General features: G+C 40.0%; 1 protein-coding gene across 1 annotated transcript; it reads left to right on the top strand.

Annotated features, from left to right (window-relative positions):
* Positions 1-136: 136 nt before the first annotated feature.
* LOC134213953 (general odorant-binding protein 66-like) lies at positions 137-1,276 on the top strand. The gene is made up of 3 exons (XM_062693406.1): positions 137-373; positions 441-563; positions 627-1,276. The coding sequence occupies exons 1-3, from the start codon at positions 272-274 to the stop codon at positions 981-983; spliced, it is 582 nt and encodes a 193-aa protein (XP_062549390.1). The 5' UTR covers positions 137-271; the 3' UTR covers positions 984-1,276.
* Positions 1,277-12,942: the final 11,666 nt, after the last annotated feature.

Here is a 12,942-nt window from a genome sequence, read left to right as displayed (position 1 = left end):
TGCACATAAGGTTAGAGAGATGATGATCGCAGTCAACGAGGTTGATTATCGAGAACAAAATAGATTTTTTTGTGACCCAGTCTTGATTACACACTCATAGATCTTTCTCATTTGATCAGACAATGCAGCTGTTTATCTGAAAATTGCAAGTAATGAACAAATCCTCCAATCAAAAGGATAATTGCGTTTCCAGAATAAATAAAATAGGTCTCCCAGGAAGGTATCTGATCAGTTATACTGTGAAATGTGAATTGGAACGTAATAAACAAACATGAAAACTGTTATCGTGGTTGCTTTCATCTGTAAATTGCTTCAACAGTCCATAGTGACTGGCGAAGATAACGCTTGCAAAAATGGACCACCAGTCAACAAGGTACTGTTGCACTATTTTCTGTACTAGACACAATGTATAGAACATTTATTTTCGAATTCCACAACAGGGTTTATGGGATTGCTGCAATATGCCAAACTTAATCGATCAAGATATACGGACGGAATGCCAACAAAAGTACGGCGAACAGACTGTGAAACAAGCAAAATTGGAAGGAACACCCCGTGGATGCGTAAGTTCTTGTCAATTAGCTAAATAAGCATGACAGCACATCTGGTCATTAAATTTCTCGCAGTGCATTGCCGAATGCCAACTGAACGCAACCGGGCTCTACGCAGACGGAATGGTCGATCGGGAAGCGATGACGTCGATGTTCATGGATGCGGTCAAGGATGCGCCCGAGTGGCAACCGAAGGTTCGTGATCTGCTGGACGAATGCTTCCGACGGGCCGAAGCCAACAAGGACGTCATTGCAGCCGGTGCCATGCTGGAGCCGAGCTTCGAGGGGGAAAAGATCTGCCACCCAATTTCGGGTGCGATCATGCGGTGCATGAACAAGAACCTTTACGTCATGTGCCCGATGGAAAACTACTACGAAAGTCCGGAGTGTAATCAATTGATGGACTTCTATAGAATGTGCAATGGACAATGAAGATAATTCATAATAATTGATTAGTGGGACATAGAATTTTCTGGTAGAATAAAATCCTTTAACGATCGCAAAATAGCAAAGGATCCTTAATGCTATTTTTGATCTTAATTCTGAATAATTTTTGGGAAAGACTTATTTACTACTAGGTGGATTATGCTTGGGCACATAGTGGTTGGGAGAATACATGTTCCACTGATCATCATGTGAATTACTTGCTTTTGGTTGCCGTCAAACTTCCCACTAATTTAAAATACAATTACATAATTATGTAGCCAGACATCCAATAACGTGCACGGCTTTGAATACGCCGAAACATAATTGAAGGTTGCGCTCAATTTATCTCATCCGGCAAATCGGTAAAACGATGACGACAAAGTAAAACAGGAAACTACCTCTCGTCTGCATCCACTTCGCCGAAATGATAAGGAAATTCTTTTGAAATAATGCGTGAGCGGCGTAGCCCTGTGACGAAGTCTCAAACGGTTGCAGTTGTTGTTTCAATGAACATTCTTTTGCACAACTTATATTGAGCGCAGTTTCGCTTATCAGAACACCTGGCGCATGTTGACACGGTCCACGATGACCACTTGAGCTATGCTTGGATATTTGAAACGAACAGGTGTCCACTCATCCCCAACCATTCCGTTTGAAGGAGTGACAAACAAATCGATGCGATGAAACTCAGCCCATTAGTGGTTATCGGGGGCAAGATTTATACTTCTGATTGCGCAGATTTAGATCATTGTGTGGAAAATTTCATGCAACTTTGAATCGATGAATGTGAAAAATGAAATTTATTTTGCCATTATTCAAAATATATTTTTAACTAATTTTTCGCATTGTAACTTAAGTGGAAGACAATGCTTTTAACTTTAACCATCCTCACATTACATCTGGCATAGTGATATGTGCTTTTGTTCAATGCTGGTCCTACAAGATTTCCCGCAACAGTACTAAAACAACATGCAGGAATTCTAAGCCAACCATTAGCACTGCTATTTTTTTTTTTTTTTTTTTTTTTTTTTTTTTTTTTCGTGTAAAAATAAAAGCGTACAAATCGGACCACATACGGCTGAGTTGATTATGTGACATTATTTTGTTAGTTATCTGAAAATACACTTAAGATTCGTATTTCACGAATATCTCTGAAACTAATTATCCGATTGCAAAAAAAAATCAATGTGTTCAATGGCAAAGGCATAGCTTTCGTTAAAAGATAAAATCATGCAAATCGGTTCACAGACGGCTGGGATCTTGATGTGACATTATTTTGCACTTAATGTTTGTATTTCTCAAATATCTCGGAAATTAAATGTCCGATTGCAAAAAAATTTCAATGCGTTCAATGGCAAAAGCATAGCTTTCGTTTAAAGATAAAATCATGCAAATCGGTTCACCGACGGCTGAGATCTAGATGTGACATTTTTTGTAACGCACACACGCTCACACACACACATACATACATATGCTCAGTTCGTCGAGCTGAGTTGATTGGTATATATGACTTGGGTCTCCGAGTCTCGGATAAAAAGTCGATTTTTCAAGTGATTCTTAGGGTGTAAGAAGGGTAAAAATACATAAAAGCAATAAAATTGCTAAAAAATGTTCATGAGCTTTCAAAAGTCATCTATGAAAAAAATATTCCTTAATGGATTTTTCGTGGAAAGTTTATAATTTTTCGTGAAAAAAAAAATTGTGGAAAATTTCGTAATTGTTTATTGCTAATATTGTTAAAGTATATTAGTCCAATGAGCTTTCCGAAACCCATTTTTTGACTCTTATACCAGTAAGGATATTGATAAGGATATGATAAGGATATGGAGAATAAATCGGAGTCAGATTCATTTATTTGCTGATAATGAACAAATCTTGGTGGATGTATCTGGATTGACCAACGAAACCGCTGCTAGATTTATCAATGCGAATCTTGGAGGTGAGCCAGCCTAGGGCTGCAAACCTCTATAATAAAGATATAAAAAAAAAAAAAAAAAAATCAATGCGAATCTTTGAGGTGTTGCTTTGTGGGTCTCTGAAAATTCATTGATGCAAATCACAAGCTGGCTGCATCGCTGGCCAAAATTGGAACTATAGTAAGCCAGAAATATTTCTCAATAACGCTCCTACTTTTTTTCTGATACAGTTGTTAGTCTTGGTGCAACTGTTAAACATTATTTCATTTTGAAACAAAGCGGAAAAATTAATTCGGTACTATGAACTTTGCGTAATAACTGTGTTCGCACTACGGCCTGAATAACATGTTATTCAAATTATCGACAAAAGAAAGCTTATCAAGATAGCCGAATAACATGTTACAAGGCCCTAGTGCGAACATAGTATAACAATGCTTATTTTTTTCGAAAAGATACAAGAATGAAGTTATTCAAGAGCTTGATTTACCCTCACTTCCTATTTTGTGATTTTACAACCTCTTGGCACGGCAAATGCTGGATAAAGCGTACCATTGATACTTCGCGTACCTGAAGTAACAAAATAGACCCCATTTCGCGGTCCTAAGCCTCTTATCCAGCGACGACTCCTATCCCTACCTCCTCCACTCCAGGAAATACGGTGGTCCAAAACTGGAGAACGTGAATTCCGGGCGGTGGATCCCATAGCGAACACTTCATTCAAGTACCACATCTACTATAGCGGCGGTGACAGAGCAGAACGAAGAGTTGGCTTCATGGTGATCGGGAAGCAGATGAAGCGTGTTATCCGGTGGAACGAACGATAAACCTGATGACGTGAAGGATGAGTTCTATGAGAGCCTTGGTAAGGCCTACGGAGAGTACCCAACACACGATGTAAAGATTGTCATCGGGGATGCAAATGCGCAGATCGGAAGAGAAATTTTCTTTCACTTTCACAGATAATGGTCTGCGGCTTGTAACAGTTGCTGCTGCTAGAGGGATGGCAATCTGCAGTGCCTACTTCGCACGTAAGAATATCCGCAAACACACCTGGCAACATCCGAGTGGAGACACTTGCTCACAGATAGACCACGTGCTGATCAACGGACGACATTTCTTGTATGTTATGGATGCAAGGTCCTTCAGAGGTCCGAACATTGACTTGGATCACTACCTCGTAGTTGCAAAAATGCGGGCACGACTTTTCAGCGTCACGAATTCACGAAACAACAGAATGATGCGTTTCAATATCCAATACTTTTCAGTTGAAAAAATTTCTTAACAGTACCACCAGAAGCTGGACGAGCGAATAGGAGATGCCACCGAATCTGGCGACGTCAACAGATTGTGGGAAAATATCCACGAAACTGTGACAACAACAGCGCAAGAAGTGTTATGCACTGCACAATGACGCCAACGAAATTGTGACGAAATTGCGAGTGACGGACGAGAAAAATGTCACTAGAAGTCGAATGCTAGTGGCTCGTACCCGTTCCAACAGAGAGCGGTACAGTGTAGCAAGGGCAGAAGAGAAACGAATCCACCGCAGAAAAAAGGCAACATGAAGAGAGTGTGATAGCTGAAGCGCAGGAGAACATGGATAGAAACGATATGCGGAGGTTTTACGCAACTGTCAATGGCGCGCGGCATAAAACTACGCCAGTGCCCGCCATGTGCAATGACCGAGAGGGGAATTTGCTGACAGACAAGACTATGGTGGCAGCCAGATGGAAGGAGCACTTGGAGGATTTGTTGAACGGTGAAAATAAAGGTGTATTAAGGAGCAAGATGGACATAGTCGGCGATGCTCATGCAGTGAAACCACCAACGCTGGACGAGGTTAAGAAAGCTCTAAACGAGCTGAAAAACAGTAAAGCTACTGGGAAGGACGAGATCCCGGTCGAGCTTCTCAAACACGGAAGTGAGCAGCTGCATCAATCAATCCACCACATTATCCAGAAAATATGGGAGGATGAAGAACTGCCTGCCGGCTGGTTGGATGGCCTCATATGCCCAATCTATAAGAAAGGGCACAGACTAGAGAGTGCCAATTACAGAAGGATTTCCCTTCTGAACTCAGCGTACAAAATCCTGTCACGTATCCTGTTTAACAGACTGAGACCGTTTGAGGAGATCTTCGATGGCGAATACCAGGCAGATTTTCGAGAAGGCCGATCAACGATGGATCAGATGTTTAGCCTGCGGATGATCCTTGATAAATTCCAGGAGTACAACTTGCAGACGCACCATCATTCATTGAATTTAAAACAGCGTACGATTCATTAAAAAGAAATGAGCTGTAGCAGATAATATCCGAACATGGTTTTCCGTCGAAACTGATAAGACTGATACGTGCAACGCTGGATGGCTTGAAAACAAGTATTCGGATTGCAGATGAAGTGTCAACCTCGTTTGTGACCTTAGCCGGATTGAGGCAGGGTGATGCACTTTCGAATTTATTGTTCAACATTGCACTCGACTGCGCTATTAGGAGATCTGGCGTGCAAAGGAACGGCACTATCATCACACGGTCGCATATGCTTCAGGGCTTTCGGATGACATCGACCTCATTTGAATCGATCATAGTGCAGTAGTGGAGGCTCCCACTGAAGAGGGAGATGGCGAGGATAGGCTTGAACATTAACACTACCAAGACAAAGTACATGGTGGCAGGTACAGACAGAGGAAGGCCTAGTTGAGTAGTGCATGATGGGGATGTGTTGATGAAGTTGTTGAAGTTTTTTGCCTTTCTCGTACAACTAAGTTGTACCGAAAGGCTATCATTTCACTCCGAAAACGAACTTTTTATAGAAGCCTCTGAGACCCATAGTGTTATATACCAATCGACTCAGCTCGACGAGCTGAGCACATGTCTGTCTGTCCGTGTGTATGTGTGTGTATGTGTGTGTGTATGTGTGTGTATGTGTGTGCACAAAAGCTATGAAAAACATTAGACAACTTTTCGTATAGAAATCCTTAACCGATTTTCTCGCAACAAGTTTCATTCGACAGGGGACAAAGCCTTGTTGATCACTATTGAATTTTATAACGATCGGCCATTGCGTTTTAAAGTTATGAAGAAAATGGTACATCGAACCATATAAACCCCATATAAGGTTGGTGTCTTAACTAAATGCGAGAAAGGCACCATCAACGCTAGGTGGATTAATCTGGGTTTTTTTTTAACTTGGAACGCTTGTGACAATGACGTTTCCCGTTAAGTGAAAAGACGTATTGGAGCTGCGAATAGGGCCTTTTACGGATTACGTAACCAGCTTAGGTCCCGCAACATGCAGACAAAAACAAAATTTGCTCTATACAAAACTCGGATTCTACCAGTGGCTCTTTATAGACATGAAGCATTAACGTTAAAAGAGCTCTAGGCGGACCGGAGAGCTTTCGGGGTTTCAAAATACATGGGGACCAAAATAGTGGCGGCAATAATAATAAGAGGCAAAATCTCAGAAGAGGCAAAGAAAGATTAAGAATAATAAAAATGGATAAGATATAAAAAATGGAGTGAAAAAAAAGAACTGCGACTGTTCGTTTTCGGACTAGGGTGGTCCAACCAATTCTAAAAGCAATGCTCAACAATTTAAAACAGCTTGGAACTATCTAATATATTTTTTTTGCCTTTCTCGTATACTAAGTATACGGTAAAGGCTATATGATCACTCCAAAAACAAACTTTTTATAGGAGACTCGGAGACCCATAGTGTTATATACCGATCGACTCAGTTCGACGAATCGAGGTGATGTCTGTGTGTGTGTGTGTGTGTGTGTGTGTGTGTGTGTGTGTGTGTGTGTGTGTGTGTGTGTGTGTGTGTGTGTGTGTGTGTGTGTGTGTGTGTGTGTGTGTGTGTGTGTATGTGTGTGTGTGCGCAAAACTACTCAACAAAATGTCACTCATTTTTCGGGCACTTATCCTCAACCGATTTGCTCGCAACAAATTGCACTCGACGCAGAATCCTTTCCCATTGTTTCCTATTGAAAATTGGACAGGTCGGACTATGGGATCTGAAGTTATGGCCGAAACACCATTTTAGCCTTTTTATACGAAAAGGCTGTATGTTCGCTCCAAAAACCAAACTTTTATAGAAGGCCTGGAGACCCATAGTGTTATATACCAATCGATTCAGCTCGACGAACTGAAATGATGTCTCTGTCTCTCCCACTTCATACGGGAGTTTGGCAGAAAGACGGTCATGAGATTTATATCATTACAAATATTGCCCTCCGCTCGCGTGATGGGAATGACATTTTCGTTTTCTTTTTGTGTAGTCGGAGCTTCAGTTCAACCAACATCCAAAAGTGATATCCTTAAAATATATGACTGGGTGAAATAAAACAGGGTTATGTACGTCAAAAAGATTGGAAAAGGAAACAAAAATGTCGAAATTCTTATTAACATATTGTAGATCAAGCTGAAAACCGAACCGAGGTCCCGCGAAATCGCATTTTCTCGCATTTCCGGATGTTGCAACTGCATCGCGAGTAGTGCGCAACTGTGCCATAGTCGGGCACCACTCGCGATGCAGTTGCGACATCCGGAAATGGGACAAAATATGGTTTTCGGTTTTCAACTGGATCTACAATATCTTTGCCATAAATAATCTGATTTTCATAGAACGGGCAAAGAAATTTGTCTTTTTTACTCTTAGCCACTAGCTCATCTTTTTTCAAGCACACACATTTTACGAAGGTCGAGAAAGGCACCATCACCGCTAGGTGGATTAATCTGGTTTTTTTTTAAAGTGTTAATTAAATATTTTGCATCATTAACATTCTTATCATTTTTTATACAATCAACCTATCTTGCCCCACTATCTATAGCAATATTTATATAACTAATAAATAAAGTACAATACAATATCTTTTAACAGTTTATAGATCCTCTACTTTCAATTCTTAAGCTTTGGTAAACTATATATTTTTTTTTTTTTCATTTTCCTCATCATACCTCACCATTTTTCTAGCTGTTTATCATTTCGTATATTTGTACGTCATTTATTTATTTACCTTCTCGATCTCTTGCTCCCAACATATTCAATTCATGCATACTATCGTCCGCGCTGTTGCCGATGAACGATCTCGTTCATGTTGCTCGTTCATCGTTCCGACGCCTTGGACGAAATGGTTTTGCGTAAACGCGTCTCCTGCTTCTGATTTCATGGCAACATATGTCAGTGGCCAGGGGTCTTTGGTTTCCGCAATCGCTGCCTGAAGAACTTCGTCGGTAATAGACCGCCCATCGTTAAAGACCGTCGACGCCTAACTGAGCGGGTCAACCTCCCCCATATTCAAACCCATGTGCATAGCACTCTGCGAACTGAAATTCAGGCGGGTTCTGCAATTTTTATTGCATTCTACGTCAATCTGTAAAGTCAAGAACCGAAGATGACTGTAGTGAATCCACGATAGTAAATTGTAATTCATGTCGGATCACATGAATCGTTCCTCGGGGCTCCTAACGATGCCCCGAACTCGCTTGGATCCGGACGTCTTATCTTCGCGTGCACTATACGCACTTATCCTCTTTTCGTTCTCACATGGAGCTGGAGACCCAATTGCGGAGCTCAAAACCTCTTCTGGACTGTACGTATCGTAACTCATGTAGAGAATTGATGATTGTGTCTGCGCTAATGAAGTAGTCGTCGATGTAGTCCAGGCGCCTCGCATACACCGAGTTTTTTTTACACGGTTTGGTTTTAGTCGATTAAGACCTTCAGCGTCTCATTCAGGTGGAATGTTAAAAGCTGCGGAAGTTCAGGTTAACCGAGAAGTTGATGAGTTCTAATCACGTAAAAAACCCGGATGTATTAAATCTTTTCCTTCTACATTACTCGATTCTTCTACGTGGTAGCTTCGAAGTGTGAGAACTCAGAAAAGAGACGTGGTAACTATAAAGCAAAAAGTGAGAAGCCAAAAGAGAGTCATATGTGTGAAGTGAGAAATGAGAGGTTAGAGATAAGAAATGAGATACAGGATGTGAAATGAGAGAAGTGAAAAACATTTCTTACATTTTGCTTTTCTCCTTACACCTCTTTTTTTTTTAACTAATTTTATTTGCTAATTATCTAATACATGCATTCATCTCTTAGACTAGGTGTTCCGTGTTTTCTTAACACTATCATCCTTATTTGCTATGTTACGCTTTTAGTTATTATTAATACATTTCAATTGCCTCTGGCAGTTAGAATTTTTCCTCTGGTTGAATTGAACCATGTAGGAATTACAATGTTTTCAACTTAAACTAAACTTAACCTATTTTATACTAAAGGGTACAAGGAGTTAATCGTTGCAATAGGAGATTGCAACGATTTTTATCTAAAATTGAAATTATTTTGTTGGACATTTGTTGCAATGTCTCAATATTAGAAATTCTATGAAGTTCATTGGTACTATACCACGGAGGCAACTTCAGAATCATTTTCAGAATTTTATTTTGAATCCTCTGAAGTGCTTTCTTTCTGGTATTGCAGCAACTAGTCCATATTGGCACAGCATACAACATGGCAGGTCTAAAAATTTGTTTGTAAATCAAAAGTTTGTTCTTAAGACAAAGTTTTGATTTTCTGTTTATAAGTGGATATAGGCACTTAATATATTTGTTACATTTGGCTTGAAGGCCTTCAATGTGATTTTTAAAAGTTAATTTTTGATCTAGCAGAAGTCCTAAATATTTAGCTTCGCTAGACCAATTAATTGGTGACCCATTCATAGTGACAATATGTCTGCTAGAAGGTTTCAAATAAGAAGCTCTCGGCTTATGTGGGAAAATTATAAGCTGAGTTTTGGAAGCATTCGGGAAATTTTCCATTTTGCAAGTAAGTGGAGAAAATATCCAAACTTTTTTGCAATCTACTACAAATGACACGAAGGCTTCGCCCTTTGGCTGAAAGGCCCGTGTCATCTGCAAACAAAGATTTTTGACACCCTAGTGGTAAATCAGGTAAGTCAGAAGTAAAAATGTTATACAAAATGGGCCCCAGTATGCTGCCTTGGGGGACACCAGCCCTTACAGGTAAACTATCAGATTTAGAATTCTGATAGTTTACCTGCAATGAGCGATCTGATAAATAATTTTGGATCAGTTTAATAATGTACAGAGGAAAATTAAAATTCATCAATTTTACAATCAAACCTTCATGCCAAACACTGTCAAATGCTTTCTCTATATCAAGAAGAGCAACTCCAGTCGAATATCCTTCAGATTTGTTGAGCCGAATTAAGTTCGTAACTCTTAATAACTGATGAGTGGTTGAATGCCCATGGCGAAAACCAAATTGCTCATCAGCGAAAATAGAATTGTCATTAATAAGAATCATCATTCTATTTAAAGTAATCTTTTCAAACAGTTTGCTTATTGAACAAGTAAACTGTTTAGGCGATAACTAAAAGCCTCAGCTGAATTTTTGTCCGGCTTCAAAATTGGAACAACTTTGGCGTTTTTCCATTTACCTGGAAAGTATGCCAATTGAAAACATTTGTTAAATAAATTAACCAAAAAAGATAAAGAGCTCTCTGGAAGTTTTTTGATAATTATGTAGAAAATACCATCATCACCCGGTGCTTTCATACTTTTAAATTTTCTAGTAATAGATCTCACTTCATCCAAATTGGTTCCCAACGAAGGGTCAAAAACATTCTCTTGATTGAGAATGTCTTCGAAGCTCCGTGTAACCAAAGTCAGCATGAGTTACCAATTGGCCACACAGCTGACTTGAATCCGTTAAAACCAAATCAATTGTAGAAGGATTTCGACTGGAAGAAAAACAAGTTGGTCCATTGGGATATTGAATAGTATAATATCCCGCAGAACAATCTTCAAATAAAATTTTACCATTGGAATTGCTTTGAGCATTATTCCATGAACGGTGTTTGGCATTGAAGTCACCAATTACGAAGAATTTTGATTTGTTGCGAGTCAGAATTTGAAGATCAGCTTTCAACAAATTCTTTTGCTGCCCATTGCATTGAAAAGGCAAGTAGGCTGCAATGAAGGAAAATTGTCCAAAATTTGTTTCAACAGAAACTCCCAAGGTTTCAAAAACTATGACAATGGCGAACCCACCACAGGCGCTGTCAAGACGATCATTTCTGTAGATGAAATAATTTGGATCTCGTTTAATGGAGAGTCCTGGTTTTAAATAGGTTTCAGTTATAATGGCAATATGCACATTATGAACTGTTAGGAAGTTGAATAATTCATCTTCCTTACCCTTTAGAGAGCGGGCATTCCAATTTAGAACTTTCACACAATTATTTGGATCCATTGAAACGGAGTCCGATAACATTTTTTGTGTGTACTTTATACCAACCTGAACAGCTTCAGGAATGGTATTTGCTTTGAACATTGCATCAATCATGTGATGCAATTGCTCAGATAAAAATCAAAGTCGGAAGCAGTCATGCTACCTGAATCGACAACATGACCGTTATTTTCCTTTGGGACATGGGTATAAACCTCATTTTGAGAAGGGAAATTTTGTCTACCAGCAGCGATGTTTGCATACGTAGGTACATTGCAAAAATTGGAATTTACTGAAGTGCTTGCTACCCGTTGACGAGCGGCAAAATTTGTTTGTGAATTGTGGTGGGTATGAATTGCTCGACCGGTAACCGGTTTCGAAATTTGAGCGTTTGAAAAATTTCTACCCGTCGAATCTGGGATCCGATTGGAATTTCCGTCATCAATTTTGCACGGGAATTCAAAACTTTTGCGTGAAGGGCATTCCCAGAAATTGGATTTATGATTGCCCCACAGTTTGCGCACTTAAATTTATTGGAATCTTCTCTCACAGGACATGCGTCCTTGGCGTGAGAGGTTCCACCACAAATCATGCATTTAGCATCCATGTGACAATGTTTGGTTCCATGACCCCACTTTTGGCACTTACGGCACAAGGTAGGGTTTTGGAAATTTCCCCCAGGCCTGCGGAAATGTTCCCATGTAACACGGACATGAGACATAATACAGGCCTTTTCCAAACTTTTCATATTATTTAGTTCACTTTTGTTAAAATGAACTAAATAAAATTCTTGAGAAATGCCCCTCTGGGAAGTACCAGAATGGGATTTCTTTTTCATCTTTATTACTTGGACTGGTGAAAATCCAAGTAATTGAGAAATTTCAATTTTAATCTCATCCAGTGATTTGTCATCACTGGGGAGACCTTTCAAGACGACTTTGAACAATCGCTCAGTTTTGTCGTCGTATGTGAAGAATTTATGGCGCTTCTCAGTTAAATAGTGAAGAAGACGTTTGCGATCGTCAAAGGATCCCGGCAAAACGCGGCAGTCACCCTTCTTAGCAATCTGAAATGAAACCTTGATCCCCTGAAGGTTACTCAAAATCTCATTCCGGAAGCCAGAAAACTCGGCAACAGATACCACAATTGGCGGAATCCTTTGCTTTTTCGCATGAATCGAATCACCTGGGCTAGAGGTAGATTCGATTTGCTCAATTTCATCATTAATCAAATCGAACTGATTGCTCAGTTCGATTGGAGAAGAATTATTTCCGATATTAGAGTTAGAAGGAATATCTGAATTCTCCAGCTTCCTTCTATTTTTTCCGCGCTTGGGCAGGACGGTCTTGAAACCTTGTTTCTTTGAAGGAAGTGGAGAATTCAGAGACTCTTCCTCTTGTTTTTGTTAATACTCATTGCTGAGCGTGGAGACGTGACCTTCTAAGAGGTTTTTTCCCAGAACGGTGTCCCTGCAGGATTACCACCGCTTGTCGGAATTTTACTTCCGCAAACGGGTCCAACGTAAAACGAAGGCACGGGTCCTTGCAAAGATCGTAACGGGATCAGTGGGTACAAATAGCGCTAAGAAGCACCGTTGAAATTTAAATACCTTCGGGTAGTATTAAAAACTTCCTTCCGCAAAGAGAGAAAGAACCGCACAGCACGAAAGCACGATGCGGTCTGGCTCCTTACACCTCTCATTTCTCGCATTTCACTTCTTACGTTTCACATTAAGGGCAATCCTCACGGAATCCAAAACTGAAAATATCCTTCATGCTACGACGCATGCTGCGAAGG

The sequence above is a fragment of the Armigeres subalbatus genome, chromosome 2 (genome assembly GCF_024139115.2).
Source record: "Armigeres subalbatus isolate Guangzhou_Male chromosome 2, GZ_Asu_2, whole genome shotgun sequence".
NCBI classification, from domain to species: Eukaryota; Metazoa; Arthropoda; class Insecta; order Diptera; family Culicidae; genus Armigeres; species Armigeres subalbatus.
This window is presented reverse-complemented; position numbering and strand designations above follow the sequence as displayed.